The following is a 21,279-nucleotide window of genomic DNA, read 5'->3' as shown; positions in this document are numbered from 1 at the left end:
TGCCAGCTTTTAAAATGAGTTTCCTTTCTATTAGTCAGAATATTATGCTAAGCCTTAAGCATTAGTTTTTTATGTTGCCATAGCAGCCTTTTTCCTGCAGGGTTGTGACCTGTGATGATTACAGTACAAAGCTTATAGGGTCTTGCAACCCCCTTTGAAGATGAAAAGTCTTTGATGGCTTATATTTATGCAAATCTCTTAGATATGATTTACCCAACTGAGACTGAATGGAGAGATGATTAAAATTCCCTTTTCCTTTGATATCCATTAATGGTTGAATATTCCTTAAATTTAAAACGGATATATTTGCTATTTTTGTCTTTATTTACAAAAATATCTTTATCATACCTGTGATATTTTTTTTCATCTCCCCACAAATTATACGATCCAGATGAACATAATAGATTTATAATTTAGGAGTATTTTTTTCCCCTTTTGAAAGGGGGGTTAAAAAAAAAATCTGTGCAAGAGCTTTTGTATGTTTCCAGATGATAGATTTTGGAATTTGGGCTACCCCACTGGCAGCTCAGAGCTCGCTGTGAACTGGTCTCATGGAAAAAATTGGAAAGCTTTGGTCTTCAAAGAATTAAACTTCCTTTTTAAGGTCTTCCTAGGTAAGCTAAAAAATTATGAAGAAAAGCCTCTGAACAAAGGGTAATGGTGCCGTAATGAATAACATGGATGCCACTTAGAAGGCTGCTGAACAGTCAGTGTTGGGCATGAAACAAAAACAGTAGCAGGTAGAGCAACTGTTCATTGTTTTAAGGGCCTAATGATTTGCATTTAACCAAGCCAGGGAATAGGTGCTAAGTAAATCTTTTTGCAAGGAAACTAGGAAAACTTCAGAATCTGAGTGTGCTGTGGTTCCAGATCCTAGGCCTCAAACTTGATACTTGGGATTTTATCACGAGGGCTTGGAGTGGGCACTTTTTTTCTGTTTCGTGTTTGTTTGGGTTGGGGGTGGGGGGGCGGTGCGGTTAGGAAGAGGATCAAATAAGCCTGGAAGTGTTTGGGGGGAGGGCGGGGGTTGCTTCTTCAGGTGAAAAATGACAGTGCTATTTGTGTGTCTACATTTCAACAACTGATAAATTGATTTTTATCTAATCACCAATGACATTTCTTCTGATTTTTAGTTTTCAGACAAATTTTTATTCCACTTAAAAGGCCGAACACTTGTAGAACCAATGAATTTAATCCCTTTTGTGGAAACTGCCATGGGTTTGCTCAATTTTAAGGTAAGAAAATAATGGTGTGATTGAAGAGTAAAAATGTTATAAGTCACTACAGAGAGCTTTCCTTTCACTAATCTGTTTTATTATCTTAAAAAAAATATTTTCCTATACAGAGTCACAAGCTAGGTAAACATTAATCGCCATCTGTTAATTAGGACTGTCAAAATTGGTTAAGAGCATCCTAGAAAATAACAAAGAGACTCATTAAGTGTAAAGAGAAAAACTTCCTTAGTAAAATTCTAAATATTTCAAGAAAATGTCTCCTGCAGATACCATGTCTTTCCAGTAATAACATTTGTCATCCACTTATCTTGTAAATAAAATGCAAACTTTGAATTACTATCACATGCCTAAATTGGTTAAGCAAAACTGGAAAATGCCATTACCCACTTAACTTTTTAAATTCTTCTTTTTTAAGAACCCCATTTTTAACTGTGACATCCTCCAGCATGCTTTCGCTGAACATGACCTATAGTATTTGTGATGCACGTGATGGAAATTAGACAGTGTTTATGAGTGAGTGTTGACATGTGGTTTAGAGTGCCTTGCATGTTATATGCTATATTAGAACAGGTAAATATGCCCCAACATATTATATCCCTGCATGCTGCAAGATGTCACAGCTAAAATGTGATTTTTTTTTAAAGAGAATTTTAAAAGTTAAATGGGTAACACATTTTCTGGTTTTGCTTAATCTGTTTGGGCATGTAATAGTAATTCAAAGAAATGAAAAAAAAATTCCAAGGACATCAGCGATACTGGATGTTGTCTTTTATAAACTTGCCTAAAAATGCTTCATCAATCTAATGGACCTATATACTTTTAACATAGCACCCCTTTCTCTGAGTTTCTAGCCTAGGTTTCCATGGGAAGAGGTGGGGGAGTTTGGGTGGAGGTAGAAAGCGGAAATCACTGGTGACAAAGGAGAAAGAAAACCAAATGCCTGTTCCGGAGTGACCATGTACTTGAGAAAATACTCCAAAAGGGAAATTGAGACTTACTAGACTGTGTATGTAGGAGGGATATGTTGCAAGGATTTCCAGAACTAGTGTAAGGCCCCTGCCTGGTGGTCAGTGTGTTTACATAGCTAGACCACAAATTCTTATAGCCTGTTCTAGATCTCCCTGAATATAATTAAAAGCATTACCCAAAAGACACGGTCATCTTGAATATCATCATACATCGACAGATACAATTATAATCTGTTTTAGCATTTTCCTCAAGTGACCTGGCATCTTCCCTAACAAATGCAGCAGATAAAATGGAATATATCAGGAAATAAATGAGATGTGATCTGTTTATTCACGTACACTTATATCACCATATTTGTCAGCCTCCCGATAAACATGATCAGAACCTGGGTTTAATAGAGAGATGTTAAAGTATGTTCCTTGTTCCTACATCAAACACAACTTGTTGCACTTTTCTAATTTCCTGCTCCATGTTTTCAGGTTTATGAATTATATTGTCTCCCAAAAAACAAGCACTAAGAAATCTACTACTGATGTCCTACTGGTGACCAATATTTTAGTTTGTTCTTAAATTTCCAAGCTGCCTCCTTAAAATATTGAGAGACAATCCATCTCTTCAAACAGGAGGATTCGAGGAAAGAATACAGCCAGCTTCTAGTGTAGTCAAACTGAATTTTGCCCAAGTGGCATAAGCTGAAGCCTGTGGACTCTGTAAAAGCAGTACCATCAAATATAGGTCTTACATCCACACTAATTGTCTTGGATGTTATTGGTGGTGGTGTATACTTTTCACGCAGGGAGGGTTGAGGCTGTGTTTTGGGCTGATTACAACGGAAAGGTGTCAAGATTTAGACAGTGACATATTATCGTTATATCTCACTCTTTTCTCTGGTGCTGACATTTCTGTGAAAGTCACTTTTGCTGTACTCTTTTAAAGGCTGTCTGTGAAGAAACGTTGAAAACTGGATCTCGAGCTGGTCTTCATCTAGATGCAGTCGTTTTTGGAGGAGAGGATTTCCGGGCTAGCATAGGTTCTAAATATTCGAATGCATATTAATTTGTATTTTTCAAAGCCATAGTTCATAAAAGTATTGATTTTCGTTAACCTGCTCTGGTTGTGGTCTTTGATGAAGTAGTTTTTAGGTACATTCTAATATTCAAAATCTTTCTCCCAAATTTTTGGCCATGCATCTTAAACCTGTTTGTGGACCACTGAGGTACTATTATTATTACTTAAGAATAAAATAACTGACGTAAAATAACCTGTTATCTCATCAAAATATTATATGTAATGTTATACAGATTTAGTCATATTTTAAGTATCTGAATTAACTTTCTATAATTATACAATTTAAAAGCAATTTGTTTTCCTCTCTATTCAAAGGAAATCTGTACTATGAACATTCAATTATCAGGTTCTTTTTCAAACATGGATAATTTGTGGTGATTTCAATTTCCCATGAAATTTTGGCTTGATCTGTTTGGTGTTTTCTATATGAAAAATGGTGGATTAAAATAATTTTAAAACCTCAAATTTCCCCTAAAATATACTGTGTATGTAACTCTTTACATTTTAAATATATATATTAAGATGCTACTCTGTCCTTGAATTTTTAAAAATGTGGATATATCTTATTTGTACATCATATTCATTTCCAAGTATATCCAGGTCCTCTCCCCTATCCAGTGAGCCATTCATTGTACAAAGATTTTAAAAGAAAGTGGGAGTGGGGGAAGACAGTTCAACCAAAATAGCTGATATATCAGCTATATCTAACAACATATTCAGTATTCCACACCCATAGTCCCCCACCTCCTGCAACATCCTTCACTATTGTTGTACAGTCTCTTGTAAACTGTAATTGTGAATTGTATGTAAACATTACTGGATAAAGATGTATATTTAGAAAATACAATATCACAAAAAAACATTGTTTTCAGACCTACAATTAGAGTAGACAGAAATGTTGTACTATTCCAGGCAATTTCGTAGGCCATATCAAAATAGTGAGCCTGGAGAGGAATGAAACAGTTTTATTTAATACTGGTATCCATATGAGCAGGTTATATTGTCAGAAATTTCTGTGAACTTAGGAGCATGTCAGCAGCCAGTGTGGCATTCACTTTTTCCAAATCTTCTATCTAAATAAGTTTAAGGATTTGATACAGGACATTATTTATGATAGGATTTGCAAAGAGAAACCTGTCATTCTATTATCAGAGGGAGTTTTTAACTATTTCCTTAGATGGTACAAGACCACCTGTGTAATACTACTTTGATTTGATTTGATGGTTTTCAAAAGCACATAATCAATAGCAGAAAGGAAAAATTCATCAAAAGTCATTATTGATTTAGATTACCCTGATGTTATCATCTGAGACAAAAATGTAACTTTTTATGTCTATAATAAAAAAATACCTCAAGATAAATATGGGGATAACAATGCATATATTATGTATATGACAAAAATCTTTGTGCAGCTTTAAGCTTTAATAGATAAAATAGCTTTAAATTGCACTAAGATTTTTGGGACGTAGATATATAGACAAAAAGGAAGAAAGAAAAATAAAAAAAGAGGGAAAGAAAGAAGTATTCCTCATGATTAAACTTTGGTTTAAGCCAACCCCCTTTCCTCTGTCTTTAGATAATCATTTGGGTAGTTGTAATTCCATAAAGAAAAACTATGATTTAATAGTAAAAGATGTGTGTTTGTCTGCCAAAGTCAAACATTCTCCTTTGTCTATAATAACCTCAGGTGCAACAAGTAGTAAGGAAACTCAAGATATTCTCTATGCCCGGCAAAAGATTATCGTTGTGGCAAAAGCCTTTGGTCTGCAAGCCATAGATCTGGTATACATCGACTTTCGAGATGAAGATGGGCTACGCAGGCAGTCAAGAGAGGGAGCCATCATGGGCTTTACTGGTATGGTTTTCTGATTATGTTTTTTTTCTTTCCTAATCATGTTTTTAAAGTCAAGTCTAGTTTAATATGGTATAAACTCTAGAAATGAAATACTCAAAATATAGCCTTCTAACATAAATAAATACCCAAACAATTGCACTTTTTCCATGATTTTAAACATGGAAAAACCACATTGGGTGAAAAGCATCGATCTCATATGTGTCAGGAAAGAAGTAACATGATTTGTTGTTTGTGAACTTTAAAAAAAGTCACCACCTGTCTCATTTTTTCCTTTATATTAGTTACGGGCATTTCCCCCTCCCCCCTGTCCTCGACTCTTTTTTTGCTGTTTTTATTGGATTTGGGGAAATTGTGTCTGAGTAAATTATTATTAGACTGGAAGTATACACAAGATAGAGGGAAGTTTCTAAGAAAAAAAGAACTAATTCGTTTTTTAAAGTAATTTTGCTGGCATTTTCTGAGATTTGTTTTTCCCTGTGGCTTAATTTTTTTCTCTCCCCACCCCCCCTTCTTCTCATCCCCCTACCTCTCAGTAAGTGTCTGTGCACCTGGCGACACCTACGGGTACTGGCAGGCAGCGAGACCAGCAGGCTCCTTGCAACTAAGCCCTGTAATGCAGGCTGCTATCCAGTGATTGGTGTACCAGATCACTCAGACACCCCTATGAGCCAGGGTAGCAACCAAAGATTGTGTTTTTGCAATAGAAATCTATTGTTTGACATATACACAATGGGATTTTATAACTAAAAAAAAGGAGAGAGAAAGAAACAGAAAAAGAAAGAAAGAGAAAAGGAAGGAAGGAAGGAAGGAAGGAAGGAAGGAAGGAAGGAAGGAAGGAAGGAAGGAAGGAAAAACTAATATATAGTTTTCTTGTATTTGTATTAAAAATTAAAATATCCTCAAACCACAAAGAAGAAACCAAAATCTAAATTATTTCTTGTGAAAATTTCAGTTTAAAGGCTACTAGGTAAATAATATTGAAAGAACCTTTTGAAAAATGACACTAGATTAAAAAAGATACCTTAGTGGCTGATAACTTTAAACAAAAAAAAAATTGAAAGTATTATTTCATATTTAGAGCATTTTTTCTCTTTCAAACTTAAGTAAGCCCAGATTTTAGTTTGTGGTCTTTTTCTTCACAAATATTTAACAAATATGGTCCTTTAATGATGTCACCAAATATGGTCAGATTTCAAGTACTTTAATTCATTTTCGCTAAATTGAATGCAAATTGAGAAGGAAAACAGTCATTCTACTATATAAGGAATGTCACTGTTTTGTGGGTGGCCCGATTACACCTGTCTCTTCCTGAGGGCTAGTTAAGATGAGGCCAAAACTGACAACTTTGGGAAAGATTTCACGCAGCCTGCCCAACAGACTTCGAGGTTGTAAACCTAAGATGTGTAGAGTTGGCTGCCAAACAGCCAGATGTTGCTTTGAAATGGAAACTAATTCAATAAAAACAGAAAACAAACATGAAGTCTACAGTGGCCCCGTGTCACTACCACTCATTATGACCTAGGCATAGAGGCATCTTGAGATGAGAGGCATCTTTTTTGCCTTCAGCAGCAAGTAAGAGAGCGGATGAATTATTCAGTCCAAAGAAGTTACAGTGTTAAGAGAAGTTAGATCCTAAATTCAGTCATAGAGAACAAATTATTTCCGATCAGGTTTAGAGACCTACAGGGGGCATAGGACTCATTAGTATATATTTGCAGCCGTACAAGACTGTTTTTAGACTTCAGGACCTTGAAAATCACATGCACACAAAAAGAAAGTATGGTGTGTATGTGTGTAGGGAGGCATGGGAGGGAATTGGGGGGAAGGGGCGTGGGGGGTGATGTTAGGAAGCATGAGGGAAGAACCAAGTCTACCCATACTCACACAGATAGGCCAGTAGGAAGTAAAAATCAGTAACTTCTGACTCTAGAGGCCATGTTACAAAAAGCCCTTTTTTAATGGAAGAAAAAAACCTTGCATATCCCTGCTAGCTTTCAGCATATCAGTTAAGGATTTTGTAATGACTTATTTTTTTATACTACTTAGGGCCTGTTTATCCTAGGTTTAGTTCCTATAAGTTGTCATCACAAAGAAATAAAATATCCAAAACAAGCAGTGCACGTTTTAAAAATCCGCTTTTTGACAGAAGAAAAATGTCCATTGCAGGAATTGGGGAGGGAGGGCTCTTACTAGGCAGGAGCCAGAGAGTCAAGGCTCTCACTTTTAAAATGATATGTTTTAAGTGAGTTATCTCTTTAAGACTTTTATCCTGGACATAGCCTGGGTGATGTCTCAGCACCGGATTGGCACTTATTTTTATACCCTAAATTGTTTTACAGAGTCAGAATCCATAGGGGCTGATTTTTAAGTCAATGCCTTAGCTATGTCAGTGGTCATTAAACTTAGAATATTTTCTATCCAAAAGGTGTAAAAAAAAAAAAATTACACCACACAAAAGTAAACCTTAGAATAAAGCTTGAACAGCTGACTTCGGCATTATAGTTTTTTCACTACTACATGCTGGGAAGAAAGATATAAATATGAAGCACTATAGGTTTTCTCCTTTTTCTAAGTCTTTTGTACAAGACAAAAATGACACCATCATACAGTTACCTAAAAGACTTGACAGGTATTGATTTAAAGCACGATATATCAAGTGGTACTGTAAAAAGGATTTCATGGTCATAAATTTTAATGTCTTCCAATTTTGCACCCTCTCAGTAACTTGTCAATAACAACACTTGAGTATAAAATATTTGCCTCATTCCTGCATGGCATTAAAGGCTATTATACAGTTGTTGGGATACATAAGATATAACCAAAGGGAGAACAACACTATAAAATTCATGTAAGAGATTTTCTGAAATTTACCTTCTAGCATCACTGTTGATAGGGTTTGTTTGTTTCCATATATTTGAAATATCATTTTCATTTCCAAAATCCAGGGACAAGTCTGGAAACTATTTATTGTACGTTAGTCTTATAATGTTTTATGCAGACTATGCTTGTTCAAATCTAAAGCAAATTGTTTCCATGAAATCCGGATCTTTGGATATCAACGTGAATTATGTATATAGGTTTAAAATTCAGTATCAACTCTGAGTGGGAGATGAATGCCAATATGCAACTAGCTCCTGCTAGTAATAGTGTCACAATTTGATTTTCAAAATGAAATTTTCAGCATCTAACATTGAAGGAATCTGATGTCAAAAACCTTTTTTTTCCAGAAATATTTCCAGAAATTATCCAAATGATTTAATGTATATTTACTTTGTACAGCAATTTTTTTGCCCAAATCTTCTTTTATTAAAAGTCTAACAGTCAGAAATGAGCAATAAAAGGCTACTTAAGGTTGTCTTAATTATATTATCTCAAAAAAATCATACTTCTCTCGTGACATGTTGAAATAAACATTTTAATACAAATGTCATTCTTATTTTGACTCAAATATAATGATGACATTAGTGAAGCTATTTTACAAAACATAAAGGATAAAAATTATATTTACTAATTATAAATACTAATTATATTTACTAAGTGCTAAAAAAAAAATTAGTGGCTAAAAATACAAAGGAAAGAAATGTACCAAAATATACTCACCAGTGTGAGTTGTTATTAATCATATATTCATTTTCAATCCATAAACATGACAAATAATTTTGTCATGTAAGGAAATATAATAGCGTCATTACTATGTACCACTAAATTATGATACATTTTATTAATATGCTCTGATTGGAATCCTTGTATCCTTCAGAAAATGTTTTCAAGAAAGCCTCTATCATTCCCGTCATTTTCTTTGACAGTTTTGATTTTTATGTAAAGTCAGGATTTTATTTCTATCCATGAACAGTCATAGTAAACATGAGATGATGTCAGTGTTTTCATCATAGAGAAAAAAAAGTTCATTTTGAAGTATGACATATGCTTACCTGAGAAACAAATCAGATCCCTTAATTTTTAGTCAAAAAGGAGAATCTGGGTGTTTTATGAGTTTCTGTTGTCAGAATAATCTTAGTAATTCTAAATTCTGTCTTTTTTTCTGAAACTGCACAATCTTTTCAACACTTCTCAAATTTAATTTTTCTTTTATAAAAGTGCTTAAACTACTTCATTGAAAAACTGGTTTTCTATTTCTTGTTGCAAAAGTATATATAGTAAATGAAAATAAATTGTAGATTTGACTGCTGACAGCACCTAAGATAAATTATGTTGGTCATTTCATTTCTTTGGCCTTAACTTGGGAGCATTCTGCAATAGATGAAAAGAATTATTCATAAAATTCAATGCTCATCATTTAATTAGGTTTCATTTATATTTTAACTCAAAGAAATTTTCAAAAATCATTATATAAAGGAAGAGACAGATTTCAATTCCAGTCAAAACCCTGACTTTGCCTTTGCCCTGGCTATACACCTGTAACTAGAAACAGGAAATTATCCCTGCTAATTGAGGAGAATTGTATGTCTATATGGAAACAAATGTAATTATTCCCATTGTTTTGTTTGCTCTTATTCTGAATTCTACAGAAAATAATTAGTTATTTAACCTCCAGTCTATAAGGCATTCAGGATCCTCGAGTGGTTGAAAAATTTTGTTTGAACATCTGTTTGTTGTTTCATGTTTCCAGTATTATTCATCTTCTTGCAGGTAAGCAGGTGATCCACCCAAACCAAATTGCAGTGGTCCAAGAGCAGTTTTCTCCAACAAGTGAAAAAATTAAGTGGGCCAAAGAACTGATTTCGGCTTTTAAGGAACACCAACAATTAGGAAAGGTAATGATCTTGTTTAATTAATGCCTTCCATATAATAATATTTGAAAAGGTATTTTAAAAGTATTGAAGATAGTATTAAGGTATAGGAAGGAAAGAAAAATAGCCATTTAACTGGGTTTTTAAAAAACACACTATATCAGCTAATGATTTTCCAGAACAGTATCCATAAGTGAAAAGAATTCATGTGATTGGTATTTTTATTCATTCTCCTTACTTTCCTAAGTAGAATTTTAAAGTCCACTGAATCCATTTTTCCACATTGCATAAGAAAGATTCCCAGCACTGGGGAAACAGAAAAAGGCTCTTAGTTTTAACGTACAGATAGGAGTGAAGCATGGGTATGAAAATAATTTGAAAATGAAGCAAGAACAAATTGGAATGAAATAAACACCGTTTGACTAAATGTTTCTTGCGGGAGAATAAATAAATTCCAACTTTTTTAATGTGAAAAGCATCTCTTCAGAATTAGTCATTTAAAAGTGGGCGGTTTTATGTGCATTTGTACCAATTTCTGGACCTGAGATTTGGAGAGAGTGGAAAGCAAATTAACACTGGAATATGGTTGTTCCTAATTTAGTGCATCATTGAGTCTCACGTTTCCTGCTCTGTGGGTTTCTGCTATGTAAATATTGCAGTGGTGATGCACAATCTGTCTCCACTTTGTGCCAGTAATACTTAAATTAGGTGTCGCCGGAAGGAAGATTTTATACCAGTCGCAGCATTGTCAGTTAATTATCTTAAAGGTTATTTGCTATAATCCAGTTTGCCTCTTTTTTAGAGGAAAGAAAAAAGTTGCATCTGTAAATCTGTTTCTACGAGTTAATAGCTAAAGCTGACCCTGGTACTTTGAAGAGGGATGAAGTTATGGTATTGGCAATAGAAGGTTGTTTAGCAAGAGAAAGACCACCGAAAATTTATTAAGGGACTGATTTTGAAACAAGCAGAAGATACTCTGTAACCTTTTTTCTTCTGTAGTGAAACTGTAGCTTGAATTTGACAAGTATCTCTTTTTGCATTTTATACTACCAGAACATAAGACTTTAAAGTCTGAGAGATTTCGTTTTTTGGCCTTAATCTCTTATTCCTCCAATGCCAACCTGGGGATTCAGCAACACACACAAACACACACACACAAACACACACATGCACGCACACACACGCACACATGTACACTTTTTAAAATGCCAGAAGTTGAACCATGCTAAAAATTGGAAAAACTAGCTTCAGTCTGCCTCCTACCTCCTGATTCTGTGAGAGGTGGTGGCAATTTATTTTGAGATGGAGGGATATCCATTTCTGGTTACCTGCTTGTGCTTCCTATTTTTATTTTGGTAGTTAATTTGTTTTATTTCTGCCTCTCACTCAGTCCCCCAACTCTCATTCAGTTCCCATGAGAATCCAGTATAGACTTGAACACATCCTGTAAAACTCATGCATACAAAATAATTTTACCATTCTCCCTTCTCTTGCTCATATATGCCTGCCTGTGCACACATGCACACTTGCAAAATGGGTTTTAGTATCACTGGTGCCTACCTCATGCCAGTGCAGAAGTACTCAAAGGGATAAATACTTTCTCCTGAAATAATGCGCTAGGGTAAACTGTTGACCTTAATAATGACAAAACCAGCAGATCCCCAATCTGGGCTTGCACAAATAAGTGCATCAACAGTCTGTGTTTACGTGGTGCTGGATGCCAAGGAATGAGGCCACCAGGCATGTGAAGGAAAGACTGGGTAGTGGGAGAGGTCAACCTAAATTTCAGTTTTAGGAAATAGAATACAAGCTAGAAACATACTATTGAACTGGCATTTAAGCAACTTGAATGATGAAAACAACACTTTTCCTTTGTGTTTGGAAAGTGCTACTCCTGGGGAAAATTGTCCCAACCTGTTCAAGCCTTTTGATGATGGCAATGCTTGAATGGGAGAGATTATAAAATGTTTTTAATCAGAAGCTCTATCTCGTTGGGGCATAAGCTTTCATAACAGTGTGGCAGGATCTATTTTCTTAGGAAAAAAATCATAGAAATTAGAGTAGGGTAGAGAGGAGAAACAATTAGGTCATCTTTACCCTGCCCTGAAAGTGTAGGTTTATTCCTTACTGCATATTCTCTGGTTCTTTGTCCAGTCCAGGTTTGAATGACTCAAGTAATGGGGCTTCCAGTTGGGGCATATGGCTATTTTATCCAGTTAGAATATTTTTTTTCATTTTGCCTACCCATTGATTGGTCACAAAAATTGTGTCTGCAGGTAGGTGACTCACAGTCTTGAGGGGATCTTAGGGTTTAAATAGTGTGGGCTCAGTTTACAAAGGCTTGGTATAAATAGGTTGTTCTATAGCAAATATTACTCCTGGCCAACAGCTAATCTGTTTCATTTGAAAGGTGAATTACTTAAGAAAGAATAGGAAATCTGTTTTACTGAGTTGGTCTAGAACACAGGTAACTCTCAAAGAAAGGAAAACTGGGGAGCTGTGTCCTAGTGAAATCTTCCCTACCCACCCCTAAAAAGTTCAATATAAAAAAAACACCTTTTTTTCCTCTACCAATGAATTTATTTTTTCTGGCGATGCTCTGAAATGGCATCATCCTGGTAAAGCAAAATAATCTGATTTCCTCTTCTTTTCATCTTTTTGCTCCCATCTTAAATTATCTTCTGCTCAAAGATCAGAATTATCTACGAAAATCACTCTATGGATGGTGATATGTCTTTTGTGTTTTCTTTCGCGTGTTATTAAGTAAAACTGAAAGTTCTCTCCCCACCATCAAAAAATAATAAAATCCTGGGAATCTGAATTAGTGGATGATGGACAGATAAATGATTTTATTTCAGCTGGTATGATCACAAAGTTTTTGTTAAGCTTTTTGTTTTGTTTTACTTTTTAATTTAAGTTCTAAGGTAATAAAGCTTGATGTCCTCAGCTCAATCCCTAGTGAGCAACATTTTGAATTTAAAAATAATATTCAGCTCATATAATTTATAACAATTTGGCAGGTAGTAATGATGGTCTTTGTCTGGAAAAGCTCTGAACCTAGGCTACTTCAGGCTATTTACAGAATAAAATCCTCAGCACAGTTGTACCCACTACTAAGAATGAAGGACCTCAGTTGGCATTCGAGAATTTTAAAGTTCACCTTTGTTTCTCGTTATTTGCTAGGGAAAGTAGAAAATTCAATATTCTATCTATCGCAGTAATGCTGACATTTTAACTTTCGCAAACTAAAATATTTGTACTGCATTTGTTATCAGTTGTGTGCTATCTGTCCCTAATAATCCATTCTATCTAGCTTGCTTCTTTCAAAGAGTCAGAGATGCGGTTCAGTTTAAAGTATAGATACCATTTGACTTCTTTTTCCATTCCTAATTCTTTTGGAAAATTAGTTAATCCATAAAATGAAAATCTCTTCACTGCTAATGGCTTTTGCTCATCACATGTGATTTATATTAAATTTACAAAACAAAAACCATTTCCCAATAATCTGAGTCCATCTTGGCATCTTACTATCTGTTACTGAACTGCATCACACATTTTCAAAATGGTTTGGGGAAAGGGGGAGGGGAACATATTTCATATGAAGATTTTTATCACAAGTAAATATGCTGCTGTAGACTTTATCCAAAATAATGCAATGCTAATTATGATAGAAAATTCTGTATTTTAACCTTAATTCTGCTTACTGAATAAATGAGATTTTTCTAAAAGTTCTTTTTAGCCATTAAGCATTTTAATGGATATAAAAAATATTCAAAATGAAAAAAGCCAAAGATTAATAAGTTTTAAAAGGTATATAAATGTAAAATAAAATGTATGTATAAAATCCTATAAGAATGTGTATGTCATCCATTTTCCAAAATCCTATAAGATATATGTATATCTTATAAGATTTTATGCATACATATATATACATATTTATGTTACATGCATATATATGTAGATATATCTCAAAAGTCTGGTACAAACCAGATTATTTCTCCTTCTGTTTTTCATCATTTCCAAAGCAAATATAACAACTAAGTAGAAAGATTATCATTTTAAAATGACTGTTCTCCCCTTTTATGCAAAGAGAACATCACAGCACAAAACTCTCTGGTCACTTTTGGAACAGAGAGATTAAAGGAGAAAATATCAAAGAATAAAAATAATAGAATAGTATATATTATGCAGTATATGGTTTAAATATGTATACGTGTACATACATACAGCAAGATACAACATAATTACAATTATTGCCAGTGATTTGGTGAGGCATCCATATCCAACTGGCTAAGATACAGTAATTTGGAAACTCTTTTAGAATATCCTTCTCTACTGTTTTGGTATCTCTACTGCTCTATCATATGACTCTGCTTTTAGCACTTCTCACCTTTGATTGTCCTTCATATTTTATTTTTTCATTACTTCTATTGCTTCTTACAGTTGTATTTAAAGGGTTTCTTTGCCCTTTGCAATTACTGATCATAATATTTGGGGGGTTAGATGAGAGGAAGAGAAGGTATTCATCATAGGACAGTCCAAGTTCTTTCAACACAGATAAATACTAGGAAATCAAGGCACTGCCTAATCTAACTTAACGTGTCCTCACACAGACTTCCTCATCATTGAACAATTCTAATTTCACTCAGAGGAGTGAAGTGAAAATAATAGAGCTCATGTAAATGCACAAAATCTTTATATATATAAATATATAAAATATATAAATATATATAAATATATAATTATAAACAAATGTTAACAAAGAGTGATGGTTCAAGCTAGGGGCATTTCCTCTGATGAAGTGGCGCTTCTCAGATAGAAAATACAAAAAAATAAAATCTCACCCTGCTCCAAATATTGGAAGCAAATGATTTATATAGGTATCTGATTTAATATCACACACCTTCTATTTGCATTCTCAAAAGCAGAGCTTAACTGAAGAAATAATGTGTTATCCAGATGGCCTTGTAGCAGGCTCACTGAGAGAACTCAGATTGTCCATCCAGCCAAAAAATATTGTTTCCGTGCATTCTCAAGCCAGCAATCCCACTACCTCTCTTCAACTCAGATCAAAGAGATGAACTAAAGATTGGTATCTTTTCTGTCAACTGAAAAGAACTGTTTCCACTTAGAGACCATAGCACAGCTACACAGTACCCATCCTTCCCCATCCCCCAAGACTCAGTCACCTTTGGTTGGGAGTCTGGATAATGAAATCAGAAACTGGCATTTCTTAGCAAAAGTGAAAGATGGAGGGAAATAAATCTACTTTTGGATTGTTTTTACTAACTTCAGTTCCTCTCCATCCTTTCCTTTTTTTTTTTTTTTAGAATTATGTGACACAATTTGAATTCCCCAATTGTAACTGTGATGATGTTTACTTCTAAATTGATTTTTCAATGACCAATTATAATTTTTTGTGAAAAATAAAATCTTGAAAGGCTATTTGTATTCAACTTCATCCTGATTTCTGTTGACATGTGGTATGATTGATAATAACAGATGAGGGATACGTTTTTAGGTGCCCCCCCCCATTTTGAAGAAACCTTAGAATGTTAGAGTTTTAAGATACCTTAGAGATTACCTCTTACAGGGATTCTTAACCATTTTTGTAATAATCATTTTAGTACATTCTGAGTTGAACAAAATGGATCCACTCACTCCCAGGTGAGAGTTCAAAATATTCCTAAAATCTGAAAAACCTACAACCACAAAGCTACAAAACACAACAGTTCTATAAAGAAGGCTGGGAATGCCAGGATATTTTTTCTTTGAAATATATACCATCTAAGAGGTGCCTGGCAGCTACGGGGCACAGCAGACAGACATGAGTTCAAATCCAACCTTAGATGCTTAGTATTTTTGTGACCCTGAGCATGTCACTTTGCCTGTTTCCTCATCTGTAAAATGAGCTGGAGAAGGAAATGGCAAACCACTGCAGTATTTTTGCCAAGAAAATCCCAAATGGGGTCATGAAGAGTCAGACAGGACAGAAATAACTAAACAAAAACATAAGTTTCCTATAAGGATAAAGGAAAGGGAACATATGCCTTTGTAGTACACACACACACACACACACACACACACACACACACACACACACAACGCACACCAACTCTAAAGTCCATGTTTGACCCTCCGCTTAAGGAACATTACAATATTGGAAAGAAAGCTGATCCCAGAGTTATTAAATCTGGATTTGAAATACAACTCTGATACTTACTACCTCTGGAACTACTGACAAGTCATTCAACTCTGTATTCCCTCATCTAATAATATACAGCACTTTCTCCATTAGGGAATGTTTCCTTTTCTGGAAGTACAAAAGGATAATATTGCAAGGCTTCCAGCCTTCAGGAGACAGGTCTTTCATCTCTCTCTGTCTCCTCTGGCAGGTGGAGATGACCAGTAACATATTTTGTTTCTGGGGAGAAAAACCTGACTTCACTTTGCGACATTCCTATACGTATACAGTTCGTTCTTTGGATTTTCATGTTTGAATTGCATTATAAGCACTTGTTAGGTGAGCGTATAATGCTGTAGTCACCAACTCTCCAGTGTATGACTTTCACAAGCTCTAAAGTTCGTATTTATATCTTCTTAAAACTAGAGAGTTGCAAACTAAATGGTTTTTCCAAGTTATTGATAGAAAAGGGGGAAATGCCATTAGGAACCTGATGGAATAAATAAATGAAGGCAGGTACAGAAAGAGATAGAGAGAGATATAGCTATAACTCAGCGTCTAAGTGGCAAAGTGGATGCAGAGTGCTAGCCTTGAATTCAGGAAGACCTGAATTTGAATACAGCCTCAGATGCTAGTTGATCCTGGGTAACCTCTACAACCTCTCTCAGCCTCATCTATAGAATGAGAATAACAATATTGTACCTTCCTCACTGGGTTGTTGTGAGGATCGGTGATATGTAATGCTCCTGCAAATTTTAAAGCGTTATATAAATACTAGAAACTATTATTAGCTAATATTACATAGATATAGATACCTGAAAGCTACCCACTTTTAAAATTATGTAGCTAACTATAAAGATTTGTTCCTATCTACATAGCTGTAGACATAGAGGTAGCAGTAAATACAGACATACAGGAAATACAGATATACAGTAAGTACAGAGGTAGCTGAAATGAATAATAACTCATATTTGTACATCACTTCAAGGTTTTCAAAGCACTTTGATCACAAGAGTATTATATAGTAGCTTCTTTTAAAATTATAAACATAGATATCTCTAGAGACAGAATGGTAGATATACATTAAAGCAACATATCTCTTTCCTATTTAGGCAGCTAGGGGGTACAGTAGATAGAAAATTGGGTCTGAAGTCAGAAACACTTGAGTTCAAATCCAGCCTTAGACACTTACTAGCTGTGTAAATCACTTAACCTACATCCTCCTCAATTCCCTCATTTGTGAAATGAGAATAATACCTCCTAGGGTTGTTATGACAATAAAATGTGACCATATTTGTGCCAGGTTTTGTAAAACCGTGAAGTGCTATAAAATGCCATTACTGCCATTGGTACCAGATACAGTGACATCTATGTTTGGACCTGTATCTCTAAACTGTATATAAATGTCAGTAATTAATACTGGTATGTAATTTTGAAAGAAGGGGCCTCACAAGGCTTTTGTGATAAAGTTCCTTTGGAAACCTTAAAGGCAAATGAGGTTATTATTCATTTCATCTGTATCTGTTCATCTGTATCTATATACAATTATTCTTTCCACATCACCAAGGTTAGGGGCACAGTGATCCTGCAATCTGGAAAATCCACGTAAAATGTTTTGGTCCTCCCTTCATATCAGAGAAGAAATTTGAATTATTATGGCATTAAAAGATGAAATATGTTGGTATTATACAATACTACATGTATATGTTATGTATTTCTGAATTTCTAAAGTTTTTCTGTGTCATCTGCTGGCCTCCCCCCATATCATCTGTGACTTCTGCAAAATTCCCCAAAAATTCCCATTTAATTTCTTATACCAACCCAAGATATATTGAAACTGCAATGAGAAAAGTCATGGTGTGGAAGGAATAACTGCAGATACTAACCTAGCTTCATCTGTACCAACCTCTCTAGATAACTTTAAAAGTAGACACTTCATTGAGGTCTATATCTATATCCACACACATTAATTTGTGACATCATGTAACTTCTTCCTCTATATTAAATATATCAAAAGAGTAACATATATATCTATGGATAGAAATACATATCATTTTAAAAGAAGATACTTCACCAGACTGTTGTGATTAAACTTACTCTGGAAATTTTAAAGTGCTAGACAAACATAGTTATCATTATTCATTTAAGCTAATGTACAAGGACAAGCCACGAAGAGGAGGTATTTTGAATTACGTCCATAGCTGCAAAAAGACTTTGTGGTCTTAAAAGTCCTTAACCACAGCGCCCCAGAAGTGTGGTCCAAACCAGATCAAAATGTAATTGAGAAGTGATAACAAAATAAATTAAAATATAATAAAACACAGATAACATTAACGTGGTTTTCTAAATCAATATACATTACCAATATGAGGCAGTAATCCTTATGTATGATTTAGTGGCTTCCATCTCTATTTGAATTTGACGCTACTTCCCTAGAAAGCCTGAGATGAGAATATTATTCCACTGAAATAGACCTCTTTCTTTCTGTATTTTTCCTTTTTTCCAGATGAGTTCATTTTTATACCTTTGTCACTCTGCCTGTCTCTCTCACTGTCTCTATCTTCTCCTGTTTGTCCATCTTTTTCTGGTTTTATCTGAGTATATCTTTGTCTTTTTTCTCCGTCTCTCTAATCATTTTATCCAACTCAATCCAAGCATTTGTTAAGTGTCGAATATGGGCAAGATACTTCAATAGGCACTGGAGATAGAAAAACAAAATGAAAAATAGTCGTGAGAGAAATTGATAGTATACTATTATATTTATAACTAATTGTTGATTTCGATCCACCCTTTTCCTTTTATTTTCTAAAAAGGCCCAGTTCCTCTTAAAGTTAACCAGTCTTTGAAGAACAGGGCGTGCCTGCCTCAAGTCTCTCCCAGTCCATTCTCCATCAGTCAGTAAAGCAGTTTTCTTAAAATGCAGGTTGATCATGTCACACACACACACACACACACAGAGTTTTTCTGGTTCTGGTGATTTTATTCTTCATCATTTTGTGTAAGTTTTCTAATGTTTCTATGAATTTCTCATACCTGACATTTCTTATGAGACAACTTCATTCATGTACCACATTTTATTTAGCTATTTCATCATGGATTTGTTCCCTATATTTTCCACTTCTTTGCGACAACAAAAAGCGTGGCTATGAATATTTTGATATATACATGGGCCTTTCTGTCTGTGACCTCTATGGGGTATATGCTTAGTAGTGGAGTCTCTAACTTCCAGTATTTGGAATTTTAACCGCTTTTTTCCCCCACATAATTCTAAATCACCTTCCACATTTGTTGGATTAATACAAGCTCCACTAACAGTGTATTAATGACCTCCTGCAGCCCTTCCCACTTTTTGACTATTTTCATATTTGGTCATCTTTACTGTAGATGCATAGAACCTTTTTCTTCTATCTTCCTCTCTCTTTGTATCTATGTCTCTGTTTTTCTATGTCTGTGTCTTATACAAACACACACACACACACACATGCATGCATGTATTTTTTAAAATTAAATTGCTTTTTACTTGTGTACTCTAAATGGATATCCCCTTTCCTCACCTTAGGGAGGTCAGTAGTTCTCAAAAGAAAAAAAAGTTTCTTACCTAAAGAGAACGGAAGATATCCTCATTCCCTTTGTATCTACCTTTGGCATCTAGTATATTAACATTTTTAAAAGTATAACAAATAATTATTGTTTTACTGACTCATAAAGTCCTGATAGGCTGAAAATTTTGAAGTGATTAGGTGCCCTCTTTGAAGAATGACATTTTCATCAGGACATGTTATTAACTGACCTGACCTTTCGCCATCTTCTCCTGAAACTAAAGAAGACATGTGACATTTCTGATCAGTTTTAAGTGGGGAATGTAAGTATCAGTAAACTGAGGAAATCTTACTGAGTTCAAAGGAATTTCTATCCAATTATGTCCCAGTATCTTACATATAAACAACTACCTAACTCACAGAACCAAATACATCAATGTATAATGAAGGTTCAGGGACTTGTTGCAAAAATCTACATAATTTTCACCAAATATCATGAGATTGACGTTGAAGGACGGAGCACTTGCACCAGAGAAATCACAGTTCTACCCAAGTTTTACAAGATTTAAAAAACAGGTTTCTAAATTGTAAAGACTTGTGAGAAGTGAGCACAACATCTCTGCCAGTGTATGTCACCTTTAGATTTTAACATATGGGATTTTCATCATTTACGGTGATAGTATTTAATTGACTGTCTTTTACATAATGTTCAGGATTTCCCTCTTAAAAAGTCTTAAATTCGATTCAGTAAGCATCATGATATACCTACTATATGCAAGATATACCAGAATTAGAAGGAAGACAGCTCCTTCCCTGCAGGGGCTTACATTAAAAACAAAAGCTCACCTGCTTCTACAAAACATGCAGAGATTCCCCAGTATTTTGTTTGTTAGAGACATTTTCTCCTATTTATCGCATTCTCAGGCATTCATTCACCCAACAAACAACTTTGAATGTAGGAAGAGAAACAAGGGATGGAAAAGTCATTGCAGAGATCATTTCACAGGCCTTACTGAATAGGAGAACTGAGGGAAAGAAAGGAATGTCTGAATGAATTTTGTGTCATTTAAAAATTCATTTAAAAATGAATTTTATTTCATTTCATCCTCACAGTAACCCTGTGAGGTAAGTGCTTTTTGATCCCCATTTTACGAAAGAAAAAACTGAGGCTGAAAAAGGTTCAGAGATGGTGATGAGAATGACAACATTTATGTTCACGTTAAGACAAATCTATCTCATTTTATCCTCCCAATAACCCTAGGAGGTAGGTGCTATTATTGCTTTCATTTTACAGATGAAGAAACTGAGGCTGAGAGAGATTAAGTGTTACTTGTCCAGGGCCACATACCTGGTTCGAATTCAGGTCTTCCTGACTCTAGCCAATTGAGTCATGGGACCATAGATTTAAGTGCTGGAACCACTGAGCCTGACCTTCCAATTTCCAGTGATTTGGGAATCTGATTGCTGTCTCTTCTAAATTACTTCTTTTTATTTTATCTTCTAAAATTACAAAACACATTCATGGAAACAGCATTTATCCTTCTCCTGTCCACTTCCCATGTAGTTTCTTTAACACAATTTAGAATATGATTTTTTAAAGTCTAACAACTAGACTCTTTTTATTAAGATTTGTTCTGTGAAGTTTGGATTCAGTCAAAGAGCTGCACTTGAGGACCTT

The 21,279-nt window shown here is 34.7% G+C and overlaps 1 protein-coding gene across 2 annotated transcripts in view; it reads left to right on the top strand.

Moving 5' to 3' along the window:
- CLYBL (citramalyl-CoA lyase) overlaps positions 1-21,279 on the top strand; it is a 369,958-nt gene that overhangs the window by 336,406 nt on the left and 12,273 nt on the right. For both annotated transcript variants that reach the window (XM_072622047.1, XM_072622048.1), the window contains exons 4-7: positions 1,134-1,235; positions 3,141-3,234; positions 4,960-5,127; positions 9,778-9,902. In XM_072622047.1, coding sequence (XP_072478148.1) covers positions 1,134-1,235; positions 3,141-3,234; positions 4,960-5,127; positions 9,778-9,902 — 489 coding nt within the window. The remainder of the gene's footprint in view (positions 1-1,133; positions 1,236-3,140; positions 3,235-4,959; positions 5,128-9,777; positions 9,903-21,279) is intronic.

This window comes from Notamacropus eugenii, chromosome 6 (assembly GCF_028372415.1).
Source record: "Notamacropus eugenii isolate mMacEug1 chromosome 6, mMacEug1.pri_v2, whole genome shotgun sequence".
NCBI lineage: Eukaryota > Metazoa > Chordata > Mammalia > Diprotodontia > Macropodidae > Notamacropus > Notamacropus eugenii.
Note: the sequence above shows the minus strand (reverse complement) of the source record. Positions and strands in the feature narration are given on the sequence as shown.